This window comes from Sinocyclocheilus grahami, unplaced genomic scaffold (assembly GCF_001515645.1).
Source record: "Sinocyclocheilus grahami isolate Dianchi unplaced genomic scaffold, SAMN03320097.WGS_v1.1 scaffold466.1, whole genome shotgun sequence".
In the NCBI taxonomy this organism is placed as follows: domain Eukaryota; kingdom Metazoa; phylum Chordata; class Actinopteri; order Cypriniformes; family Cyprinidae; genus Sinocyclocheilus; species Sinocyclocheilus grahami.
The window spans coordinates 892,610-917,418 of NW_015505645.1; the positions used below are offsets into that span (position 1 = coordinate 892,610).

At 40.4% G+C, this 24,809-nt stretch overlaps 1 protein-coding gene across 1 annotated transcript in view; it reads right to left on the minus strand.

The window, feature by feature from the left end:
• The window catches only part of LOC107553183 (nesprin-2-like), a 91,894-nt gene that overhangs the window by 57,119 nt on the left and 9,966 nt on the right, over positions 1-24,809 (minus strand). The window contains 45 exon segments of the mRNA XM_016235316.1: positions 706-2,987; positions 3,415-4,514; positions 4,516-4,853; positions 4,966-5,040; positions 5,119-5,292; positions 5,423-5,561; positions 5,791-5,927; positions 6,041-6,388; positions 6,698-6,862; positions 6,990-7,305; positions 7,450-7,628; positions 7,768-8,112; positions 8,205-8,534; positions 8,900-9,229; positions 9,364-9,693; positions 9,835-10,114; positions 11,470-11,577; positions 11,654-11,859; positions 12,070-12,182; positions 12,288-12,495; positions 12,563-12,766; positions 12,865-12,966; positions 13,084-13,251; positions 13,345-13,503; positions 14,772-14,922; positions 15,335-15,502; positions 15,742-16,337; positions 16,784-16,934; positions 17,256-17,401; positions 17,548-17,671; positions 17,773-17,855; positions 17,939-18,032; positions 18,121-18,314; positions 18,693-18,845; positions 19,036-19,170; positions 19,467-21,977; positions 22,179-22,337; positions 22,425-22,601; positions 22,795-22,896; positions 23,079-23,216; positions 23,400-23,564; positions 23,730-23,929; positions 24,124-24,220; positions 24,362-24,530; positions 24,661-24,773. Coding sequence (XP_016090802.1) covers positions 706-2,987; positions 3,415-4,514; positions 4,516-4,853; positions 4,966-5,040; positions 5,119-5,292; positions 5,423-5,561; positions 5,791-5,927; positions 6,041-6,388; positions 6,698-6,862; positions 6,990-7,305; positions 7,450-7,628; positions 7,768-8,112; positions 8,205-8,534; positions 8,900-9,229; positions 9,364-9,693; positions 9,835-10,114; positions 11,470-11,577; positions 11,654-11,859; positions 12,070-12,182; positions 12,288-12,495; positions 12,563-12,766; positions 12,865-12,966; positions 13,084-13,251; positions 13,345-13,503; positions 14,772-14,922; positions 15,335-15,502; positions 15,742-16,337; positions 16,784-16,934; positions 17,256-17,401; positions 17,548-17,671; positions 17,773-17,855; positions 17,939-18,032; positions 18,121-18,314; positions 18,693-18,845; positions 19,036-19,170; positions 19,467-21,977; positions 22,179-22,337; positions 22,425-22,601; positions 22,795-22,896; positions 23,079-23,216; positions 23,400-23,564; positions 23,730-23,929; positions 24,124-24,220; positions 24,362-24,530; positions 24,661-24,773 — 13,962 coding nt within the window.

Below are 24,809 nucleotides of genomic sequence, written 5' to 3' on the forward strand. Positions count from 1 at the left end.
GCAGATTAAACTAATTGTTGAACTGAAGACTAGCAACTGCATTATCTCAAATACAGGATAAAATACTGTAGATACATAACTGAGATATTAAAGCAGTTAATGAAGTACATTGAATCAAACTCAATCAACAACAAAAATCAGAAAACCATTCCCAACATTTACAGTGCCATAAGGAAGAGGTGATGGAACAGAAAAAAATGTGTATGCCCTCTCTGTAAGCCTGACCATTTTTAAAGAATTAAAGAGTATTTATTCACTGATAGATGGCAGTAATGACTGCATGCATGGAGCTGAATACAAATAGATACATATAGGTGGGTTATTCAGGAGCTACAGATGTTAATTGAAACTTTGTTAGAAGATTGCTTTTTCCATCAGAGTTAAAACCTAATGCAATAGCTCTGCTTGCTAATTTAGACAATTGGACTGTTAAAAAAAGAGGGGATTCATTTCTACAAATCAAATATAGAGAGATCCTCAGTTGAGGACTTCCATTACAGTCCAGCATGCAGATAACATGCAGATTTGTTCCTTTTGGTGGAATCATGCACATTAAAGTTACCTGCATCTCACTGATGTTCTCTGTTTGATAGAGGGGATTCATTTCTACAAATCAAATATAGAGACATCCTCAGTTGAGGACTTCCATTACAGTCCAGCATGCAGATTTGTTCCTTTTGGTGGAATCATGCACATTAAAGTTACCTGCATCTCACTGATGTTCTCTGTTTGATTGATTACACTTATGGGTTCTGGGACCAAGGTATCGGAGTCCTGCCCCTCCTCTTGATGCTCCTGACCAACCAATGACTTTGTATCATACTCCTTTTTATCTTCCTGTTTAGTTATTGCTTCAAAATCAGCTTTCACTTCCAGTCTTACAAACACAGAAACATTTTCATTGTCTGAACTTTCTTTGTCGCTGGTTTTTGGAGTTGGTATGACCTGTGGCACTTCTGGCGCTAATGGAGCTCCGTCAGCTTCTATTTGATCTTTCTTTCGACTGGTTGGTGGAGTTGGTAGGGTTTCCTCAGGTTGACTTTCAGGAGTGGTTGAAACCATCTCAGTTTCCACTCGGCTGTCTTTTTGCCTCAGAGGTGGAGTTGGGTTATATATGCTCATATCTTCTTTTAGATTAGAAGCACCTGTGACGATTTCTTTTTCAACTTTGCTATCTTTCCTTCTTGTTGGTGGTGTGGGTTTCACAAAGGTCTCTTTCTCTTCTTGGTTTTTGCAAACTGCCACATCACTTTCTACCCGACTAATTTTGCGTCTGACAGGTGGAGCTGGTTTAACAGTGTGCTCTTCCACATGTTTATGTTCAACAGTTTGCTGATTATCACTTTTTCCTAATTCAGCACTGTAAAATAATGTGTCACTCTCTGGCTTATCCTCGCATCTTCCTGATGGTGGAGTTGGTTGAGGCGCCAGATCAACTGATAATCCTTTATCTTCACCTTTTTCTTTATGTCGTCTTGCTGGTGGTGTGGGTTGGGTCTCCAGATCGAGCGATAATCTACCATCTCTATCTTTACTTCTTGTTGGTGGTGTGGGTTTCACAAAGGTCTCTTTCTCTTCTTGGTTTTTGCAAACTGCCACATCCCTTTCTACCCGACTAATTTTGCATCTGACAGGTGGAGCTGGTTTAACAGTGTGCTCTTCCACATGTTTATGTTCAACAGTTTGCTGATTATCACTTTTTCCTAATTCAGCACTGTAAAATAATGTGTCACTCTCTGGCTTATCCTCGCATCTTCCTGATGGTGGAGTTGGTTGAGGCGCCAGATCAACTGATAATCCTTTATCTTCACCTTTTTCTTTATGTCGTCTTGCTGGTGGTGTGGGTTGGGTCTCCAGATCGAGCGATAATCTTCTATCTTCTTTTTCTTTATGTCGTCTTGCTGGTGGTGTGGGTTGGGTCTCCAGATCGAGCGATAATCTTCTATCTTCTTTTTCTTTATGTCGTCTTGCTGGTGGTGTGGGTTGGGTCTCCAGATCGAGCGATAATCTTCTATCTTCTTTTTCTTTATGTCGTCTTGCTGGTGGTGTGGGTTGGGTCTCCAGATCGAGCGATAATCTTCTATCTTCTTTTTCTTTACGTCGTCTTGCTGGTGGCGTGGGTTGGGTCTCCAGATTGAGCGATAATCTTCTATCTTCTTTTTCTTTACGTCGTCTTGCTGGTGGTGTGGGTTGGGTCTCCAGATCGAGCGATAATCTACTATCTTCTTTTTCTTTACATTGTCTTGCTGGTGGTGTGGGTTGGGTCTCCAGATCGAGCGATAATCTACCATCTTCTTTTTCTTTACGTCGTCTTGCTGGTGGTGTGGGTTGGGTCTCCAGATTGAGTGATAATTTACTATCTTCTTTTTCTTTACGTCGTCTTGCTGGTGGTGTGGGTTGGGTCTCCAGATCGAGCGATAACCTACCATCTTCTTTTTCTTTACGTCGTCTTGCTGGTGGTGTGGGTTGGGTCTCTAGATCAAGCGATAATCTACTATCTTCTTTTTCTTTACGTCGTCTTGCTGGTGGTGTGGGTTGGGACTCTAAATCAAGTGAAAACCTCTCACTTCCCATTTTCTCTCTACGTCTTCTGCTTGGTGGGGTGGGAAGAACTTCTCCCTCTATCTGTGATTCAATATTTAAAAATAACCTATCACCTTTACATCGTCTGGTGGGAGGTGTTGGTGTGACATCCACCTTGTCTAACTGGACCTCGGTTTCACCCTCATTTTGTCTTCTGACTGGTGGTGTTGGTTTAGGCTCAGCTTCTATGGATTCCCCTTTATTAACCAATGTCGTTTTTGTCACTTCCTCCTCAGGGATATGCATGGTGTCCCCAGATTTCTTCTCTGATGTTGTTGACATTCTTACCTTGTTTGATTGGACATCGGTTTCACCTTCATTTTGTTGCCTGACTGGTGGTGTCAGTATAGGTTCCCCTTCTAGGGATTGTGTTTTATCATCTGATAGAGTCATCTTTATCTCATCTTCTACAATGACACTGATAGCTTCTGCACCTTCAGGTTTCTTCTCTGACGTTGTTGAAATATTCACTTTGTTTGATTGGACAGCAATTTTCTTTTCGTTTCTTTGCCTGACTGGTGGTGTTGGTTTAGTTTCAGCTTCTATAGAATGTGCTTTTTCATCTGATGGGGTCTTGAGCTTCTATGGATTCCCCTTTATTAACCAATGTCGTTTTTGTCACTTCCTCCTCAGGGATATGCATGGTGTCCCCAGATTTCTTCTCTGATGTTGTTGACATTCTTACCTTGTTTGATTGAACATCGGTTTCACCTTCATTTTGTTGCCTGACTGGTGGTGTCAGTATAGGTTCCCCTTCTAGGGATTGTGTTTTATCATCTGATAGAGTCATCTTTATCTCGTCTTCTACAATGACACTGATAGCTTCTGCACCTTCAGGTTTCTTCTCTGACGTTGTTGAAATATTCACTTTGTTTGATTGGACAGCAATTTTCTTTTCGTTTCTTTGCCTGACTGGTGGTGTTGGTTTAGTTTCAGCTTCTATAGAATGTGCTTTTTCATCTGATGGGGTCTTGTTTGTCTCTTCTTCTACAATGACATCTGCAGTGGCTCCAACTTCATGTTTTTCCTCTGGTGTCAGTGAGACATTAATACTTTCAGATTGACACTCAGTGTCCCAGTCATTCCATTCCTTAATGACATACAATGCTTCTTCACATTCAGTTTTCTCCTCTGGTGATACATCCACCTTTTCTGACTGGACATCAGTTTTGTGGTCATTCCTTTGCTTGATTGAAGGTGTCAGTTCAGGTTCAGCCTCTATGGATTGTGCTTTATCATCTGATGATGTTGTATTTGTCTCCTCTTCTACAATGATATCCATGGCCTTTTTACCTTCAGCTTTCTCCTTTTGTGTTAAGACATTTATCTTGTTTGGCTGGGCGTCAGTTTTACTCTCATTTCTTTGCCTGACTGGTGGAGTTATTTTAGGTTCAGATTCCTTGAATTGTGCTTTTTCACCTGATGGGGTCTTGCCCATCTCTTCTTCTACAATAACATCTGTGGCCTTAATAACTTCAGGTTTCTCTTCTGGTGTTAGTGAGACATTACTTTTTTGGGGTTGTACCTCAGTGTCCCAGTCAATCAGGAGCTTGATTGGAGGTGCCAGTTTAGGTTCAATTTCTTTGAATTGTGCTTTACCACCTGTTTGGGTCTTTGTCTCTTCTCCCAAAATGACGCCAATGGCTTCTTCACCTTCAGGTTTTTCCTCTACTGTTATTGAGACATGCACTTTGTTTGTTTGGACCTCAGTTTCTACCTCATTTTGTTGCTTGACTGGAGGTTTAAGTTTAGGATCAGTTTCAATTAACTGTGTTTTATCATCTGATGGGGTCTTCTTTGTCTCTTCTTCTATATTGACGTGCATGACTTCTCCAACTTCGCTTGTTGGTAGGTTTTGGTTTGCTTCAACCGGTTTAGATTGTTCTGATGCTTCTAAAGGTCTGTTTGTGCTGGCTAGAACTCCTGTTAGTTTCATTTGCACCATGGCTGCTTGTAGGAACAGCAGATTCATATACTCTTGCTGCTGGTTCAGGTAGCATCTCTGTGGTTAACGGAACAGTTGTTTTGACTTCAGTCTGTTCAGTGTCAATCTTTAATATTGGTAGTGATTTTCTTGCAGCGTGAATTTCTGTTTCAGTTGAAGATTCTGAGATTACACATGGAGGGATCTTGCTGTCAAGGTATTCAGATGGCTGTACCTTAGCTTGTTCACTGTCATCTGTCATTTCAAAGCTCTCCATGATAAACGATGAAGAAGAAACAAATTCCGACTGTTCAGACTCCTTTGCTGATGGTGTCACAGCAGAAACCTACAAATTATATTTATCATATATACGTACATATTACTGCACATAATAGCCAGATACAACAAAAGTCTAGAAATATATCTGTATATGAATATGTAAATTTGTGAAATTGCACCTGCGAATCCACCTGAATGCTTTGAGTTTCCAGTGACAACCGCTGAACTTCCTGCTTCACCTTCTCCTCCAGATTCTGAAATGCAGACTCATCTGTTTAAACCACTACACATTTCATGTGAAGCATCATCCCACAGAATTGAGCCATACTCACCTTGAGCTCCTGTTTAAGGTCATTCATGTGAGTGTCTGCTTCGTTTAATGCTTTCGTTCCGTCTCTTTCAAGTTTGCCAGCCAAGTCAGGGCCCAGACATTCCCTCAACAGTTCTTTATGGGACAGCGCCACCTGCAGGCTTTTACACAGTCTCACACCTTCCTCAATTGCAGCCTAAGGAGTAAAAATGTTGCGTGTTTAAATGGTAACAGCAAACTTACATGTTCAAATGGACCAGTCTAGTGCAGGTGCAGTGTTTTGTTGTGTACTCACATACTGTATGCAAATTAAGACACAAACACACCTGCATGGATGTGGCTGAGCTGCAGGGAGGATTTGCATGTGTCAGGTTCCATGACTGTATGTTTTGTAAGGCCTGTCTCACACACTGCACAGTGCTGTCTGCACAGTCATTCTGCTTTTCTGACAGTTTCGACCGCAGACTGAGGAAAAAAACAATAATGATCATTCTCCAAAATGCACTTCTGATAAATAAATATTACGCTGTAATATAATACAACATTTTACTATAATGGGCAAACATGCTATCAATTGTACAATTAAATAAACAGGATTCAGATTTAAATAGATTCAAATTCATTATTACAGACATTTTTGCTTTGAACAGCTTGATATTTTATTTAATTTGTTAGGCAACATTTCTGTATGTACTGGCAATATTGTTGTGTAACTGTGTCCACGATAGAAAGGACATCACTAGGGGGCTCCTCTTCTGGTGGGACCATTCGGAGGGCCTGGCCAAGCTCACAAACGTTGCCCTCTAAAGACTCAAGGTCTCTCTCAAATGTCTATGAGAAATATAATTAAAAAGAAAAATAGTCAGGTTTGAATTTATTGACTTTCTCTAAAGTTTCAGAACAAACCAACTGAACATGGATTAATTAATATTCTCCCACAATACCTTGAAGCTATGCCAGTTCTCCTGTAGCTGGCTGACATTCTGGCTACCCACCAGAAATCCTAAAGAGTGGTCCTGAGCACGCAGCTCATTCAGAAGACTCTCTGCTTGCTCTCTGAGAATCTGTGCTCTGCCAGCAAGCCTGAGGTCAATATCACTCAGTCTGGCCTCACACACAGCTAACCGTTCCCTCATCTCTTTCTCAGAGGACTCACAGAGGTTATGAAGATGGCTGACCTCTACGGTCAGGGCATTACAACCTCCTGGAGTGCAAATATCCATCAGGGAATCTTTAACGGCAACCAGATCTTTCATTTCTCTCTTCTCCCTGTCTATGGTCTGAAGAAGAGCCTACAAAATTATAATAAAAAATATATAATTTTATTTATTAACAGATTTGCCAAAAAACTGAAAAATCTATTAAATCTTATATATATATATATATATATATATATATATATATACACACACACATCAAAGAATTCAAACAGACCTTAAGAGTGTTGATAGAGCTTTGTAACCCATGATGTTCAGTGGGCAGAGCACCGAAACCTTTGACTTGCTCACTCAGCCAATCCTGTGCTACAGTGTGCTAATCTATTAATTCTTATATATATATATATATATATATACACACACACATCAAAGAAAAGAACAGACCTTAAGAGTGTTGATAGAGCTTTGTAACCCATGATGTTCAGTGGGCAGAGCACCGAAACCTTTGACTTGCTCACTCAGCCAATCCTGTGCTACAGTGTGCTGCTCAACTAACTGAGCACAAACTCGCTCTCTCCGGATTTCCTCTTCGAGATTTACACAAAGCTCCTACTCAAGCACACCCAAAAAAAAGAATGAAGAGAAGAAGAATGTCATACATGTAAATCAAGTTTCTACTATCTATTAGTCACGATTAGTCAGAAATATTTAGCACAGCACACCTCTACAGCCTTACCGTAAGATCTTTGATTAACTCAGGTATGCACTCCTCTATGGTGGACCAGGATGGATCAATCCAGCTGGAATCACGGGTCAGCTGGCTCATCTCCCTCCCAAGTGCTCGGACAGCAGACAGCGATGGGGTCAGGGCTCTGGTACGATCTAGCAGACTCTTGGCTTGCTCCAATGTGTGCCTTCGATCCCCTAAACCAGGCCAGGGGAAGTGCCGTGGCAGTGCAGCAGTCTGCTGTTTCACCTGCTCCAGACGAGACTGAAGCTGGTCCTTCTGACACTGACAGGACACCAGACGTTCCCTTACACTTTTCAGCAGACTGCAGAATGAGGAGTAATATATGCTATGATACGAGTACATGGGCTTGGAATATATTTATAAATATGATTATTTGCAGTTAATTTCAATCATCTAACAGTGATTTGTGCAATTACATTTTACATACAGAATTGTCATATCAAACCTATGCAGCTCCTGTGCTTGCTGCAGTGTTATCTTCCACTCCTCCTCTACATTTTTCATCTTCTTAATGAGAGAATGTCTTGCATCTGCATCAAGATCTTCACGGCTAAAAAGACAATCTACTGTCCATTTCAGGGCTGCAATCTTAGAGTTGCCCTCAGAGTGCAGACTTAGAATTGCCTGAAAGACAGAGAGGTATGCTTGTTCTTGACCGTCACATTTTTGTTGATCATGTGCAGTGCAGTTGAACTTCTTTTAATAAGTGTTTTACTACAGACATTTAATTTCTTCTTCTGTTTTTCCATATTGAGCAACTTACTTGTGCTTTGCTTAGTCTCTCATCAGTCTGCTCCAGTGTTCCATGAGTGCTTTCCCCCAGTAAGTCCAGGCCAACTTTCTGGTTCTTCACCCAGGTCCAGGTGCTCTCCTCCTGGGTACAGACATTCTGAAGCTCCCTCGCAAGAGAATCCTGGAGCTCCGCCTGGTTCTTTAGTTCTTGAGCACTTGCCAGGACCTTCTTCCATTGTTCTTCAATGGATCTCAGGTTCAGCTGGATTTCCAGGTTTCTTTTCTCCTCCAGGCCTTCTCGAGAACACAAACCCTCTGCTTTCCTCCTCAGGTTGGCTAGCTTGTAACCCCCCTCTGGTTCTGAGTTCAGGATGGCCTAGAGTAAACAAACCATGCCAGCGAGTAAGCCAGACTGTTTTCTTTAAGTACATATTTGGTGAAGGTTGAATATCACTCTTTGTCTCTTACCTGAGCTCCATGCATTCTCTCTTGTAACTGAGTCTCTTGACCTAGCAATTCAATTTTCAGATGCTGCTGTTTGAGCCAAGATTGAGTGTTCTCCTCCTCTTCTTGAAGATCCTGAAGGTCCTTAGAAAGAGAATCCTCAAGTTCTGATTGGTTCTTCAGTTCCTGAGCCTGCATCAAAACTCCCATCCACTCTTGCTGTACATTTTGTAATGTATGTTGGATTGTCTGACATTTGTCCTCCTCTAGATCTTCACAGGAACATAGATTCTCTCCCTTTGTCTTTAGGTCAGAAAGTTTATAGTCCCCCTCAGATCTATGAGTTAGTAGTGCCTAAAAAAAACAACAACAACAACAAAAAACAAAAACAAGATATTCATATAGAACATAATTGTTTTTACCATGCTTTTATTTTTTCATGCAATAATGTAAGCCATCAAAGCTTTTTCCCAGGTAAGTAACAAAACCTGTCCCATCACTTCATGTACAAATCATATTTGTGTAGCCTTACATTTTGAATGCTTAAGATGTGTTGGCTACAATTTTTAGTCGTCTGATATAATCCAATGTATGCCCTGAGCAGTTGCTCCATTTTCAATATTACATTTTATCATAAATTAGGCTTACTGACTCACTGTCCCTTCCCAAGCCTCTCACGAACAAAAAACATTTAAGGGTTTAATTTTCCTCTCTATTACCTCAACTCCAATAAGCCTGTCTTGAATGGAAGATGTCACATGAAGGGAATCCAGGGTCCCTCTGAGATGTCTAATCCAGGATCGAGTGTCCTCTCCCTGATCACAGAAAGTTTGTAACTCTCTGTAGAGAGATTCCTCATGCTTGACCTGGTTCTTGAGCTCCTGTGCAAGTTGTAGCACTGTCCTCCACTCCTCTTCTACTGCTCTCTGGGTTTGGTCAATGTGGCTCCTCCTCTCATTCTCAAGCTTTTTATAAGAACATAAATGTTGTCCTTGTCTCTGTAAACTGGCCAATCTGGAATCGGCTTCATCACCAAGATCTATGACAGCCTAGAGGATGTACAGACATTACTCCCAACACAGTATGTGCACTGCTAGCAACCTTTACACAGTTTTACCTGGGTTAGAATCATGCAAGAGCAATGAAAAGATTTTAATAAAACAATGTTTTCCTCTGTCTTTACCTGTACTTTGTTAAGTTTTTCATGTGGCTGAAGCTCCTTCCCCAAAGAGTGCAGCATTTGCAGTTGTTCTCTCACCCAGGATTGGATGCTCTCTTCCTGGGCCTGTAGATCTTCTAGTTCCATACTGAGAGTGTCTTGGAGTTCTGCCTGATGTTTTAGTTGTTGAGCCATATTCAGAACTCTTTTCCACTCATCTTCAATGTTTCCAAGGGTGTGAATGAACTCCTGTCTTCTGGTCTCCTCCAAAATCTCATAAACACATAAAGCATCACACTCTTCTTTTAAAGCCACAAGTTTAGCCTCACCCTCAGGACTAAGATTAAGAACAGCCTTAAAACAAAGGGGAAAAAAACAATTTTATTCTAAATACACTGAGGATATTCATCATTCCTTTCAGTGTAAGATGTTTGACCAGTTGTTCCCTCAAAATACAGCAAAAAAAATCCAAACAATGAGGGTTAGGGGGCCCACCTGAGTATTTATGTGTTTTTCCTGCATTGGTGTGTCTGTCCCCAAGTACTCAAGTCCTTGCTTTACATTTCTGATCCAGGCTCTGATCTGTTCTGCATTGGTTTGGAATGTTTCAATTTGATCATCAAGGATCTTGTGGACTTGGACTTGTTTCTCCAAAAGAATCCCCAGGCTGTGGTATCGGTCTATCAGGGTCTCGGGGGCTCTAAGGAGAGGATCTCCCCTCAGGCCACGCATCTTTACAGCAGATAACAGGTCATTGAATGCCTCCACACGACCACTGTGGATTAAGGGTGAAAGTAAGAGTAATGGAGGTTTTATATAAAATAAAAGACTGCACAATTAATCTAAATAAAATTGAAGTTATGATATGGCTTAGTTCGATTATCAAACTGCAAAAGGCTGCAATTTAGTCAATGATGAAATCCGGCACTGTGTTCAGTTGCATGCAAGCAGCTCATGATGCAGTGCTTTCAGCATCTTGGAGTGGTTGGTTTTTCAGAAGAAGAAAAAAAACGCTACTCAACATGACCTCCATCTCTGTGTGTGCTGCAAGTTTGGCTCACTTATAGTGTGCTGCAAGTTTGGCTCACTTATAGTGTGCATTTGGGAATGCAAAATCCGTCAGGATCACTTGATTTTCGTATTCAGTCAATTTCAAACATTTTGTGGACAGAATTTTAGCATTTTACCAGATTTGTACCAAGACTTAATTTTTGACAAACCATAAACCTGTGGTCAACTAAAAACAGAAACTTAAAGTTCTCCCACTGTGGATTAAGGGTGAAAGTAAGAGTAATGGAGGTTTTATATAAAATAAAAGACTGCACAATTAATCTAAATAAAATTGAAGTTATGATATGGCTTAGTTCGATTATCAAACTGCAAAAGGCTGCAATTTAGTCAATGATGAAGTCCGGCACTGTGTTCAGTTGCATGCAAGCAGCTCATGATGCAGTGCTTTCAGCATCTTGGAGTGGTTGGTTTTCCAGAAGAAGAAAAAAAACGCTACTCAACATGACCTCCATCTCTGTGTGTGCTGCAAGTTTGGCTCACTTATAGTGTGCTGCAAGTTTGGCTCACTTATAGTGTGCATTTGGGAATGCAAAATCCGTCAGGATCACTTGATTTTCGTATTCAGTCAATTTCAAACATTTTGTGGACAGAATTTTAGCATTTTACCAGATTTGTACCAAGACTTAATTTTTGACAAACCATAAACCTGTGGTCAACTAAAAACAGAAACTTAAAGTTCTCCTTGCAGTTTTCCACCAAATTAAAAACTCGATTTTAAAATCTGACATAAATATTAGTATGATACCGTAAACTGTAAAATAAAATTATTGTAATTAAATATTTATTATTATTGTATAATGTAATTGTAGCTTATCTATTTCTCTTTATTTTTCTAATTATAATAAAAATATATATTTTTATTAATATTATTATTACCACAAATTATAAAATGAAATATTTTATTTAACTTATTGTCACATGACCACTAACTAACATCAGAGAACCATGAACATGCAAATGTGTTGTTATATTATTTCATTATAGTTTAATCTGGACTAAGTTTATAACTAAAGTTATAAACAAAAATAAAAAATTAACATTTTGAATAGTGAGTGGTACCTTTCTTTAAGAAAATCCTCTTGGATTTGCCTTAGTTTTTCTCTCTGTTCTGGCACTTGCGCTCTCTGCTGCAGCCAGTCCTTCAAATGGTTATGTTCCTCTTGCAAACTAAAGACATAAAGACATTAATGAATTAAAACAACAGTAACAACCAATAGCAATGATGAGAACTTCTTTCATGTACCTGTTGAGGTTGTGGAGGATGTCATCTAGCTGTTTATGGCGTCCCTGGCAGTGAGCCCTGAGTGTGGCCAGTTCTCCTTCCTGTTCCTGATGCCATGTAGAGAGCAAAGCTTGAGCCTCAATAGGGAGCTTTGCCTGTCCACCTCGCTCAAACCTCTCCTTCAACTGAGCCAGACGCTGTTCTCCTTCTTTAGAGGCCAGGAAACGCTGAAGAAAACACAAACTGTTCAGTACTGTTGAACTAAATTTGAACCCTTTTGACTAAGGCTGCTATCACCTGGTGACTCTTGCCATTAGATTGCTGTCCCTGCAATCAGTGTATTGGACAGCACATCTCTTTGACTGAAACATATTTCTAAAATGTCCTAGCTACAATGGAAATCATAATCATAGTGTTGGGACCTCACTGTTACTCACTGTCAGTCTCTGCATAGATGTTTCTACATCCTGCTTTCTCTCAGGGTTCTCAAAGCACTCATTCACAGTGAACTGCTCATCCTGCAACCATTCTTCAAATGACTGAAACTCTTCTGCAGAGAACCAATAGGACAAATGGACAAAATTCAAATCACTTTTTCCACTTTTACATTGTTTAATTGTAGCAATGGAGCAATGTAGAATGCGGTTTCTCAAACCTTTAATAGTCTTAAGGAAGCTTTTCTCCCCTTGTTCCTTCTTCTGACGAATCAGCTCCCGTGTTTCCGCAATGCTGTCTTTGAGGTGCTTACTACGATTGGTCAGCTCCTCCAAGGCCTGTGATCCAGTTATGCTGGACATGAGATTGATTTCCTTCAGCAAAGATTCAGCCTGCCCCTCCTGGTCCAAAAGCTGCTCACACAAGTCCTACAAACAGAAAATAAAATCGGTTATATACCAAAACAGTGTGTTTAGGCATGTCTGCTAATCATACCTGTAAATGTGCATCCAGTTCTGCGCGATCCTCTGAACTGGTCATATCTACTGAGGAGTGTATATTCTTCACAGATGATTGATAGGTGTCAATCTTTTCTATCAGATGAGCTTTAACTGTAAGGAGCTCCTGGAACACTTCAGTGCAATCGGAGAAGAGTTCCTTCACCTGCTCCATTTTTTTCCTCAGGTTTGTTTCCATTACCTAAGGAAGACAATGTGTGTGTGCACATTTAAAAGTAGGAATAATAAGGAATCAGGAAAGTCTAAAAATTTAATAAACAGTAAAAGATGCACGTTCACCTGTAATTCAAGAGGAGATTCTTTGCTCTGCAGCAGTTCCTGGATCTCTAGTAACTTCCTATGGAAGTGTTCAAGGTTGTCCTCCTGAGACTGAATCTCATTCTAGTATACACACAGAAGACCCCATGGAATCAAAATGACATTTTGTGACTTTTAGTCCATGCCTGTGAATATTTTGAATCCTTTCAAGACAGATGAAGTATTTTTTTGAAGACACACCTTCATGCTGGCAACCTCCGTCTCACTGCTGAAAGGGTGAGACTCTGAAAAGATAATGAGTTTAGTAGAGGTCCAGCTGTCCACCTCTCCACCCAGAACCAGCTGTTTCTCCCACAACTCCAGACCCACACGCAGGTTATCCATGTAACTATCTGTCTTCTCTGACACCTGCCAGAGAGACACACAGATTTACCAAGAATCTAAAATGACTGAACAAAATGTGATGCATGTGAATACTGTAGATGTTTTTCATATCCTCACATCCAGCCATGAGTCCACCAAAGCATCTGCCTCCATCTCAAATGGAGTTATCGAGCAATCAGGAATTTTCTTCAGCTGGGACTGCAACTGTCTGCACACAGATCTGAACTCCTCCATCTTGGGTCCAAGGCTTTTAAGATCCTCCTTTATGCCAACGACCTACAATATACAGACAGAAACATTACTAGAAATAGAAAAATTGAAATAGAAACAGTATGAGATAAAATTAAATAAAATGACTGTGGGGGTGGTAGTCTGATGGTTAAAGATCTAAGCTACTCTAACTAAGTAGACATAACCAGACTTTTTTAATCCTGCCTTTGAACATGAGCACTTATTACTACTATTGTTACTTAATTGTAGACTACACATTGATAATAAATTACCTAAAGTTTTATTCATATCTCTACAAATAAATGTACTGCAGGCCATGGAGGATCTGAACAAATAATCAAATTAATTAGAAAATTTAAATTTAAAATTAATTTAACATTGGCACTGATTTGTCAGAACAAATTGGAAAGAGAAGCCTCTTTGAGATTAATAAATGTGAAGCCCTTTCTGTACATGCAGATTAAGCAAATTGTGATTAATGGAAAGAGAAGCCTCTTTGAGATTAATAAAAGTGAAGCCCTTTCTGTACATGCAGATTAAGCAAATTGTGATTAATGCTGATACAAAATTAAAGGGATAGTTCACCCAAAAATGAAAAATTCTGTCATTAATTACTCACCCTCATGTTGTTCCAACCTTCGTTCATCTTCGGAACACAAATTAAGATATTTTTGATGAGATCCGAGAGCTTTCTGACCCTGTATAGACAGCAAGGGTACTACCACATTCAAGGCCCAGAAAGGTAGTAAGGACATTGATAAAATAGTTCATGTGACATCAGTGGTTCAACCGTAATTTTATGAAGCTATGAGAATACTTTTTGTTTGCAAATAAACCAAAATAATGACTTTATTCAACAGTTTCTTCGCTTCCCTGTCAGTCGATTGACAGGTAATAGAAGAAATTGTTGAATAAAGTTGTTATTTTTGTTTTCTTTGTGCACAGTAGTGTTCTCGTAGCTTCATAAAACGTGGTAGTTGTGCTGCTGTCTATGCAGGGTCAAAAAGCTCTCGGATTTCATCAAAAATATCTTAATTTGTGTTTTGAAGATGAACAAAGGTCTTACGGCTTTGGAACTATATGATGGCGAGTAATTAATGACAGAATTTTCATTTTTGGGTGAACTATCCCTTTAAATTACAGGATGAACTTAAAATAAGACTGCTTCGTACTAAGCTCTACTGTACATCTCTGTCTGAATTGTAATATCTGACCCCTAGTGGTGCTTATCCAGTATGGAATTACTTTTCTGTGAAAGAAACCAGGCAATTATAACATTAGCTTGCATTGTGATTAGTCTGAGGCTGACATACTTTTGCAAGGAGTCTTTGTAGGTTGTCTTTGCCCATGTATGAAGCTTGCTCATTGATGGTTTGCTCCGCCCTCTGGAGAGTATTGCCCAGGTAACTGCAACAGCTCTGAAATTTCTTCAGCAGTTCCGTAAGAACAGTGCACTGCTCTTGTCTGTCAAACACACACACACACACACACACACACACAGGGTTTCTGTCAATTACACCTGTAATTAAAGGGATAGTTCACCCAAAAATTCACCCAAAAAACCTGAATGAATTTCTTTTTTCTGAATGTGGGTAACCAAACAGTTTCTGATCCCTATCGACTTCCATAGATTTTTTTTTCCCATGCTAAGGAAGTCAATGGAGACCAGCAACTGTTTGGTTACCCACATTCTTCAAAATATCTACTTTTGTTTTCAGCAGAAGAAATAAATTAATATAGGTTTGGAACAACTTGATGGTGAGTAAATGATGACAGATTTTTCATTTTTTTGGGTGAACTTACCCTTTAAGAAAGAAAAATGGGTGAATTGCATTATTTAGTTTAGAGTAAATCTCAACTTGGGTATAGAAACCACCTGTCAGATACAGCTCTTTCAGTCTCTTCCCAAAGAAATTCAAGTTCCTCATTTGCTGGATCAGGGTGCTCTTTCTGTTGAGAGACTTCAGACAGAGCCTTCTTGATGCTTTGGTATTCGGGGCGAAGAGAGTTCAGTTGTGATTCGAGATCGGACAGAGCTCGCATCCTAAACATAGTTGTATACACAGTGTCAGAAGAATGAAGTAGAACACAGAGTTACTGTAAGTCAACTTTTGTTGTATAGAAAAAACAAACTTGGACATTCTTTGAATGAATTGCATCATTTGCTTATTAGTTCAAATTAATCTCAATTAATTCCAAAATCAATATTTACTGAGCCCAAATAAAGACAATTCCAAGACCACAGCATCTGCATCATGAGGTCTAGGGAAGAAAGATCCATACCGGTGTTGCACAGCTGGCATGGTGGGATCTTTTAGACCCTGTTTTTCTGCTGCCACCTGCACCTTCCTCAACTCAGCCTGCATAGTCTTCCCCCTCAGACCGTGGCTCTGGTTCTGCTGTTCCTTCTGGAGCTCATTCTGTCGAATCATCAGTCGATCATCTGCCTCTTCCACCCTGTGAACCAGTACCCCCACCATGTCCAAACAGGAAACAGGTCTCCCATCCTGTGTCACTTCAAGCTGTGCTCCACCTAAAAGCTGGTCCAGCTGTGGAGCCTTATCCTTAAGGCTGCTGACTCCCTTTCTGATTAGTGCCAGCTTGGACCTGCTGTCCTGCAGGACCACTGCATCATTGCTGGGGGCACTTTGCACAGAAGAGACATCAAGCTCCACAGTGCGAAGGGACATGAGGAAGCGGTCGAGAGCACGGGCAGCAGCGTCACTCTTGCGCACTTGTTGCCTGAGCCGGTCCAGGCTGGATCTGTGGTTCAGAACCACCTGGGTCAGAGGTGATCGGTCCCGCAGGTCTAGATGACTGGGCTCAGAGTCGAATCGAGACAGACGGTCCATCTCTGTCTGGATACTTTCATCTAAGTCCTGAAAATAAGAGGGAGAGGTAGATATTTAGATAAAAATGGGATGGAGGCATATAACTTAGTTTACATGCAGTGAAATTACTACTAAATACTTTACATGAAACATTCTTGTCTCTCAGATCATATTATATTATATTATATTTAAATAGTAACTGCACAAAGCACTGATAGATGATTCAAATTAATTGCAAATAATAAAATACAAATTAGTAAATATTATTATGAATAATACTAAAATATTAAAAACAATACCTATATTATTTATATTATATATTTTATTATTTGTTGCATGGGAAAGATAAAACTAATGACATTAACAAATAAAATGGCATTTAAGTTCTTGTAAATTTCTCTTTTAATTTGCTCAGTGTACATAAAAATAGAATAAGTGAATATAATTATGAATAATGTAAAAATATTAAAAACAATAGCTCTATAGTCTCTCACCTTCACATCTCTCAAAATGGCAGGGTTAGCTAGTATATATCCCTTAATGTCTTTGGGCTCTTTGATGAAACTGTCCAGCCTTTCAGAAATCTCAGAGATCTTCAGCTTAATAGAGTCCATGAGCTCAAGTGCTGCTCCCAGTGAATCCACCCTGACAGAATTCAGACATATTTAACAAACACAAGACACACACACACACACACTCAAGTTCTGGCTACAGGGTATTTTCTCAGGAACTCTTTAATTTGAGCAGATCATGATTCTTTGGGTTGTACAGAGTGAAAGTGAACACAAGAAGCTGTAATATGATTTTATCTGAATATTAATTTCAGCTCACTAATTTTAAATTAAACATTTAACATTTAAATTAACATTAAACACACATTAAAGCTTGTACTGCTCTGAAAAATCAGTGTAATGTCATGTCTGAACACGCATATGACAGGGATGTTTTCAGAATGCACACACATACCTGCCCTGTAACTGTGACCTCTGCTCTCTCCACCGGACAGTGAGCTCCATGCGGTCTTGCTCAACAGCTCGTTCATTGTACTGAACACATTGCATACACAGCGCTTCATACTCCTTCCACAGAGACTCAGTCTCATCCCACAGAGACTTAAACAAAAAAAAAGAGGGTTAAAATGGAATAATTTCCGTGGCAGTTATTTTAGTTTCTATGGCCTGACTTTTATAGTAATTGTCATTTGAAAATTCATAATAATATCAAATGGCCAACTTTTAAACAAAACACTGTGCATTACCTTTAATTCTCTCAGTCGTTTCTGCAGGTCTGTGGGAGTGACTGATTCTGAGGTACGATCTCCAAGCATGCATTGCTCATTTCTGTTTAACTGAGCCTGTAATGCAAATCTGGAGCTGCGGTACCTAAGCAGTTCAAGAAAAAGGCATAAACCATAAGATTCTGAAACAATATCACATGCAATCATTTACAGAAACACATAGATATTCTCTTTTTATATCCATACCTGTCGTCTTCTGTACTCGTTTGTTTCACTATCTCTCTCTTCTCCACAGATTTCGTTTGCTGGGGGCTAACAGGTGTAACAGCCTAAAACAAAATGTACCAAAAGTTTTAGATAAAATTATATAAGTTTAAAACATAAGTTCTATAAAATAATCATATAGTTGTACCTCTGAAACAATAACCTGTTTGGGCTTCTCAGGTGGTGGTGGGACTGTTGGTGCTTTCTGAGTGAGTGGCTCTTTTGTTTGCTCTGTTTGTAAACTATTAGGTATTGAAAAATTTATACATTTATGCTAAAATTGTTTCATCAGACTAAAATAACCGATATGTGAGAGGCTTTTTCTGTTACCCAGTGTTTGGTGGAGATGTATCTCTGTCTCCACTGAACTGCCGCTGGATGGCAGCAAGCTGTCTTTCACATTCTCCGAGTTGGGCTTGTGCGAGCCTGTGTGCGTCCTCAGGGCTCAAAGTATCACACAACTCCTTCAGAGCTTCTAGCTGCTGTCCTGCCTCTGCCAGACTGTCCTCCTCAGACAAACAAGCCTGCAGGAAGAGAGAGAGGGGAATTTTTTTTTACCTACTTATATGTATATTTTTTGTTATTTTTACTCATATCTTATCATTTATCATTTTATTTACTTACACTATTTAATGCTACTTTAATTTATTTACTTTCCACTGTTGTTTTATTTTGCAGTATTTTTAAGCTAAGTTTAAGGTTGTGCCATGTGCCAAGCAAGTGAGTAGTGATGTGGTTAAGAGGAAAGACACGAATTAGAAGGGATTAATTGACACCAAAAGCAAACGTTTAATTTATAAAACAAAGGAGGAAATAAAACGTAGCTAAGAGATTTTCATCCCCACACCCATTTGTCCATATGACTGTTCCATGCTCCGTGGTCAGGGTAGCTGTAACTTTACCTCTTCTTTTGATTCTGATATTGATTCAGGCCTAAGGTTGAGTTTTTCCCTCTTAAAGTTTATCTCACATGTCTCCACCACACGGTTAAAATGCAGGCGGGTTAGCTCAAATCGGAGTTGCTTCAAAAATTCTGATATTTGCACTCGAACAGCCTAAAAATATTAATCAAATAAAAAAAACACAACAGCAAGCAGACAACCTCTTAATGTTTGTAACTTCACATACAATCAGTTTAATACAGTGTAGAGCATTTCAGTTAGTATCTAAATAAAAAATGGTTAATAATATTAAAGTCACACTGCAGATATAGACAAACAAGCACTAATATTACTATACAGATACCTTCCACTGTGTTCTAACGGATTGTGTGAAAAACTCCATGTCTCTTATTTCAGATGGGGTGCAGAAAGCTTCCATCCCTTCTGCAGCTCTCAAGAACTCTTCAAGAAGTTCAGGGTCCAGAGTCCGAAGCGTCTCCTAAAAAAAAAAAAAACCCAACACAGATACTTGGGGAAATTAACCACCATCTCTTATAAAAGATACAGGCACAACAATATAGTTTAATCATATTAGGCTTTTTTTAGCTCTTGCAAACACTTGAGGAAAACAAGCAAACTAACTCATCCCAACACAGATACTTGGGGAAATTAACCACCATCTCTTATAAAAGATACAGGCACAACAATATAGTTTAATCATATTAGGCTTTTTTTTAGCTCTTGCAAACACTTGAGGAAAACAAGCAAACTAACTCATGACTAAAATGGACAAACCTCCTTAACTGATGCCTGTTCGTTCGTCATTCGCTTGTCCTTGAATACACTGATTGCTTCTATAATATGCTCTTGAAGACAGTGCTTGGCTTCCTCAAATCTATTTCTAACCAGGGCCTGTGCCTTTATATAAGCCTCAGTGTAGGCTTGAGGGGGTGCCTGGGCAAGAGCTGACTGCTTAACCCGAGGAGCTGACTGCTGTTGGGGCATCAGATCTTGGGACTGAAGCTCTGCCTGGGGAGCTTGGCTTTGGATAAGGGTTTCAGATGGGGCCTCTGGCCTGGATGAACTCCACTTTTGCTGACTTTGCTGAGGCTGTTGTGGAATCTGAGGTCTTATAGGAGCTTGAGCAGGTGGTTGATTCCATGGAGCTACTGGCGGGGGACCACCATGGAACGTAGTCTGGGAAGAGACTTGAAACTGATGTTCTGGCCGGACTGGACCCCACTGCCATTGAGGGCTTGGCTGCCTTGGTGGGGCTTGATATTGGGACTGAGAATGTGGTCCTATGGTCCCTTGGGTTTCAGACCCGGGGTATACTGGACTGACAGGCCTCCAGTGCTGTGAGGAAACCATATGCTGGGCTGGACCTTGGGGTCTCATCTGTGATTGACACCAAGGTGATTCAGGTCTAGCAGAGGGCCACTGTTGAGGCTGTGATTGCGGTTGGTTTTTAGGGTAAACTGCCATTTGAGACTGAGGGTGGACTACCTGACCTGGAACTTGGACAGTGGGGTAGGTCTGGGCCACTATGCCTGGTCTTATTGGTGACCACTGCTGAGGTTGAGCTGGAGGGATACTTTGAGGTTGGGGATGAGTTTGGAAATGGGCCAGTGACTGCATCTGGGCAGCAACAGAAATTGGTCCTTGGACTTTGGGGTATGTTTGGGTGACGTCTCCTGGTTGATACCACTGGGGTTGCCCCTGAGGTTGAATCATAAGTGGTGCACTTCCCTGTGCTTTGACCTGAGTTTGGGTTTGAGATTGAACAGGCATCTGGGGTCGAGGCATAGAGATGATTCTGGGTTTTATGGGGGATGCACCTTTAGGTTGAGGGGAAATTACAGTCGGATTGTACATTGTGGGTTGCTGGGACTGAGCCTGCACTACACCATGTGGTGACTGTTGTCTCTGCAATATTATTTGTGGTTGAATGGGTGATGCTTGGTACTGTTGGGCTGGTCCGGAAGTGCCTTGAGGCATTGTTTGGGCCACTGAAAATCTTTGTGGTTGTGGCACTGCAGGATGAGTTTTAGCAATAGTCTGTTGTGGCTGCCATTGGGCCATAACCTGTGGTTGCATGGGTGTCATGGATTGAGATTGAGCCTGTTTCTGGATCATCACTTGAGGTTGCTTTTGTTGCTTAATGGGTGCAGTAGCTTGTAGTTGTTGTGTAGTTGTTTGAGCTTGAGTTGATAAAGAGGGCTGAGGTTGGGTTAATACTTGTTTATGAATCGGAACAGTCACTGTCTGTAGTGTTTGTTTTTGAGTCGTTGATTGTGCTGGAACTGCTGGCAAAGTTTGAGGTAGTTTTCGTGTTACTACAAGAGGTTTCTCTTGTGCAATAGGCTGAGCTGGCTTCAGGTCTTTCTCATCACTCTCAACAATGCTTTTTGAGCTAGGTGAGCTAACAGTCACTATCTTCTGTGGTGGTGTTTGAGAACTTAATTGGCATTTGTCCTCAGGCTCTGACTGAGATTGCGGCACCAACTGTGGTGCTGGTTTTTGGGTAACATTTTCCAATTGACTCTTCTGCTGAAGCCAAGGTCTGTTCTGCAGATGTGCCTGGGACTTCTTAACTTTCCTCTGCTGCTTTGGAGCTTGCTGTGTTTGTGTTTCTAGTTGGCCCTGAGGCTCTGACTGGATTGGTACTTGTGGTTGAACCTTCTGCTGTTTTGCAAGCTGAGTTTTCTCTTGTTGCTGTATGTGCACATATGGCTGTGTTGCTAATTGTTGTTCATTATGTACTTGTGATTCTGCTTGTTGTAGGTTCTGTGAGGGTTGGCTAGCTACTGGACCTTGCACCTGCCCCTGGTTTTCTGTCTGTTGTTGTGTCACAGGTTGTGGTAAAGATATCTGGCTTTCTACATGATGCTCTATGTCGATTTTTGTTTGAGCATGGACTTTCTGTGACTTAACTTTAATGGACTGAGAGTCTTTCACTTGCATACAGGGGTGCATTTGTGGTTCTGGACTACTTTTCTCCACTTCATAGTCTTGTACAACAATCATAGGCACAGTCTGACTACAAGGCTGGGTCTTCAGGTCTACAACTTGAGAAGATACCTCTGAGGGTATTTGAGAATATTTTGGGACTTTGGCCCTGACTGCAGGCTGAGGTTCTGTTTGGCCAGAGGCTCCTGATGGAGAGATAGGCTGGAAGGAGGGTTTTTGGGTTTGGGACTCTTCCTCTATCTCATGATACTGTACAAAGATCTTGGAAGGGGGCTGGTCTCTAACAGGGCTTCTGTCTCTGCAAGCCCCTAAAGAGCTGAGCATCCCTATGGCTTCCTGTTGAGATTTAGCAAAATGTCAAAATCATAATTCATTTGCGTGCAATTCTGAAACAAGGTTACTCATTCCTAGGAATTAAAGGAAAATAACAGAAAACATAATTTATGGCATAACTGATAATTATTGAAAGAGCTGATCCAATGCTATAGATAAACTTTTTTTTTAAAGGTGTTGTTAATCTAAAAGCAGTCGACAGACCTGTGACTTTTCAACAGCAGTGCGGACTCTGTCCTGCGTGGTGGATACGATGAGATACTGCAGTGGTGAAGTCTTTTGACTAGTCATGACCATCACCTGTAGATCCTGCTCCTCCATAACCACCTGACCCTCTAACTGTAGACCCCTTGAAATCAACAGCTACAGGGCAAGAGAGAAGAGCCCTTTATTCCAAATCAGCTAAGTAAAGTGATGTATGAATATTTTGTGTTGCTTGTAGACACTCACCCGTGCTCTGGGGTCTTGCCCTCTTCTCTGCCTGTGTGTTTCCTCCTTCAGGAGCTGATACAACTCACTGGCTTCCATCTCCCAGTGTAACAGTTCAGCAAGACGCCCATCCAACCCACTCACACTCACGCGCAGCTCATCACACACCTGCTCTGCCTCACACAGTGTCTGCAAGACCTAGAAATACACACAAAAAAACAGAAATGCATACAGACATCAGTAAAGATTATTAGTGTTAGATTAACATTTTAAAAACGTGATATTCTGCTAATATGATACTATACAATTTGATCGCATACACAAAGGCAAGAAAAGTAACACAATGCAAATGAAGACCTAAAGGGCCAACCAAAGCAATGCGTTTGCTTACTTCAGGTATAGCTTGCTGAAGTTTGCTCAGGGTTTCTGGAGAGCAGTCTAGAGATGGCGAGAGGGCTTCTAGATCCACATCCTTTATTTTCGTCATCATAAGCTGGAAGAAATAACCATTTTAAGTTAAATCCTACTTGATCTATTCTTAAATTTAGAAAACAAAAAGACAAAGCAACAAAACCACAAATGCATACTAATAAAAAAGCAGGGAATATGAAGTATATATTGTGTGTTTTTATGTATGTGTGACATACACACATTCATAAAAACATGTATGCATACCTGTAGTCTCTTTGTGTAAGTACGTAGTGATCCAGAAACCACCTCCACAGGTTCTTTCAGTAACTGAGTGGCCTCCCTTATCAGAGACTGAACTGTCTGAGCACTAGATGGGTCAGCACTGGGCTCCTCAACTAAAGACTGAAAATATACAACTTGCTTCAAAATACTACAAAAGGCAATCTATTTTATATCTCTGTCCAATGCAATCAGACAAAACAATGTATTGTTCCTATTCAAGATAAGCACACGTTTTTTAATACTTTGTTTTATGATTATGGTTGCACATGGAGTATCTAAGTTTGAACATGATGGGTAACTTACAAATTGGGCTGTTTTGGCAAAGTCAGCCCAGAGTAGATTTATCTTGCAGAGTTCATCTGAAATAGCGCGACTAGACTGTGGGTCTGTGACCTCTGTCAAGTAGTTGGCCACCTCATTCAGGTGAGCTTGGCGAGAACTCCACTCTGACATTACTGATAATGCCACCTTGGAAACCAATGAGAGGGCATGTTTACATTAAAAAACAAAACAAAACAAAAAACACGAACAGCCATTAAAAATATTTGAGTTTTGTCTACCCAGAGCATGGATTGACAGTAACTTCAATAACAAAGTAAATTCAGATTTTTCTCTATACATGTGTTTGTTCACCTCTGTTCTCTGCCTGTGTCGCTGGCCATGTGGACCCTGCTCCAGCCATGCGCGCAATGAGGTGTAGATATCACTGTAAGAGTCCCATGCTGCCAAAACACGGCCCATAGTACCCCTCACCATCCGTACACCCTCCAGAGTCACTGTCACATCTGCTTCCAGATCAGCCACCTGATGATTTACCTGAGTCGAGTCTCCAGCTGAAGCAGACATCAGAATACAAATAATTATTGATTGTTCAGTAACAAGACTTTTCACAAAAATGCAGAGGATACATTTTTAACAGTTTTACAGTTCTTCATACATCTATAGTTTTTTATTGTCATTTCGTACTTATTTACACTGTAATTTTATGGTCATTTAGGAGCATGCATACACAGTTCCTTTGTATTACCCAAGGCAGCCTTGCTGGTGTATTTGTTGGCGATTAGTTTGAGTCTATGGAGGGCTCCATCTAGCAAAGAAGTCAGTTCCTGTTTGTTCACAGTCTCCTAAAAACATTCATTATGATCAACGCTTAAAGCATCCACAATTTCAGACTTCAATGTTTAATTTTAATTGCTAAGCAATGCCCAGGAGCAAAAATATTTTTCGCATTCTGACACTTTGACTTCACTAAAATTCTCACTCACATTCCAGTCCTGCATTAACACACGAACAGCCTCCTGGGAAATGTAGGCTCTTTTCCAAGATCGCAGTTTAATGTTGAGTTGATTCAGCAGGTCTAACACTGTGTGTCTGCACTCATGGTACTCCAGCTTAATACCATGATATTTAGCTGTTACACGGACTCCGGTGAACCTGGAAAATGGATGCATACACAAAACAATTAAATAGTTTGCTGCATTTTATGAACAGCAAATACTGCAATTAAAAGTGATGCTGTTTCATTTGCAATCGGACTCATGTCTGATTAAGCAACCAAACTCACCTTCTCTTCATCTCTTCCATCTTGTCTGTCGGCACCAGAGTTTCTCCAAACTCATTTGTTTTTTGAAACATATTAAACCTCTTGATATGATGTGGCATCTCCTCCAAACACACCTGCAGATAAACACACAGGCAGAAATGTGACATTAC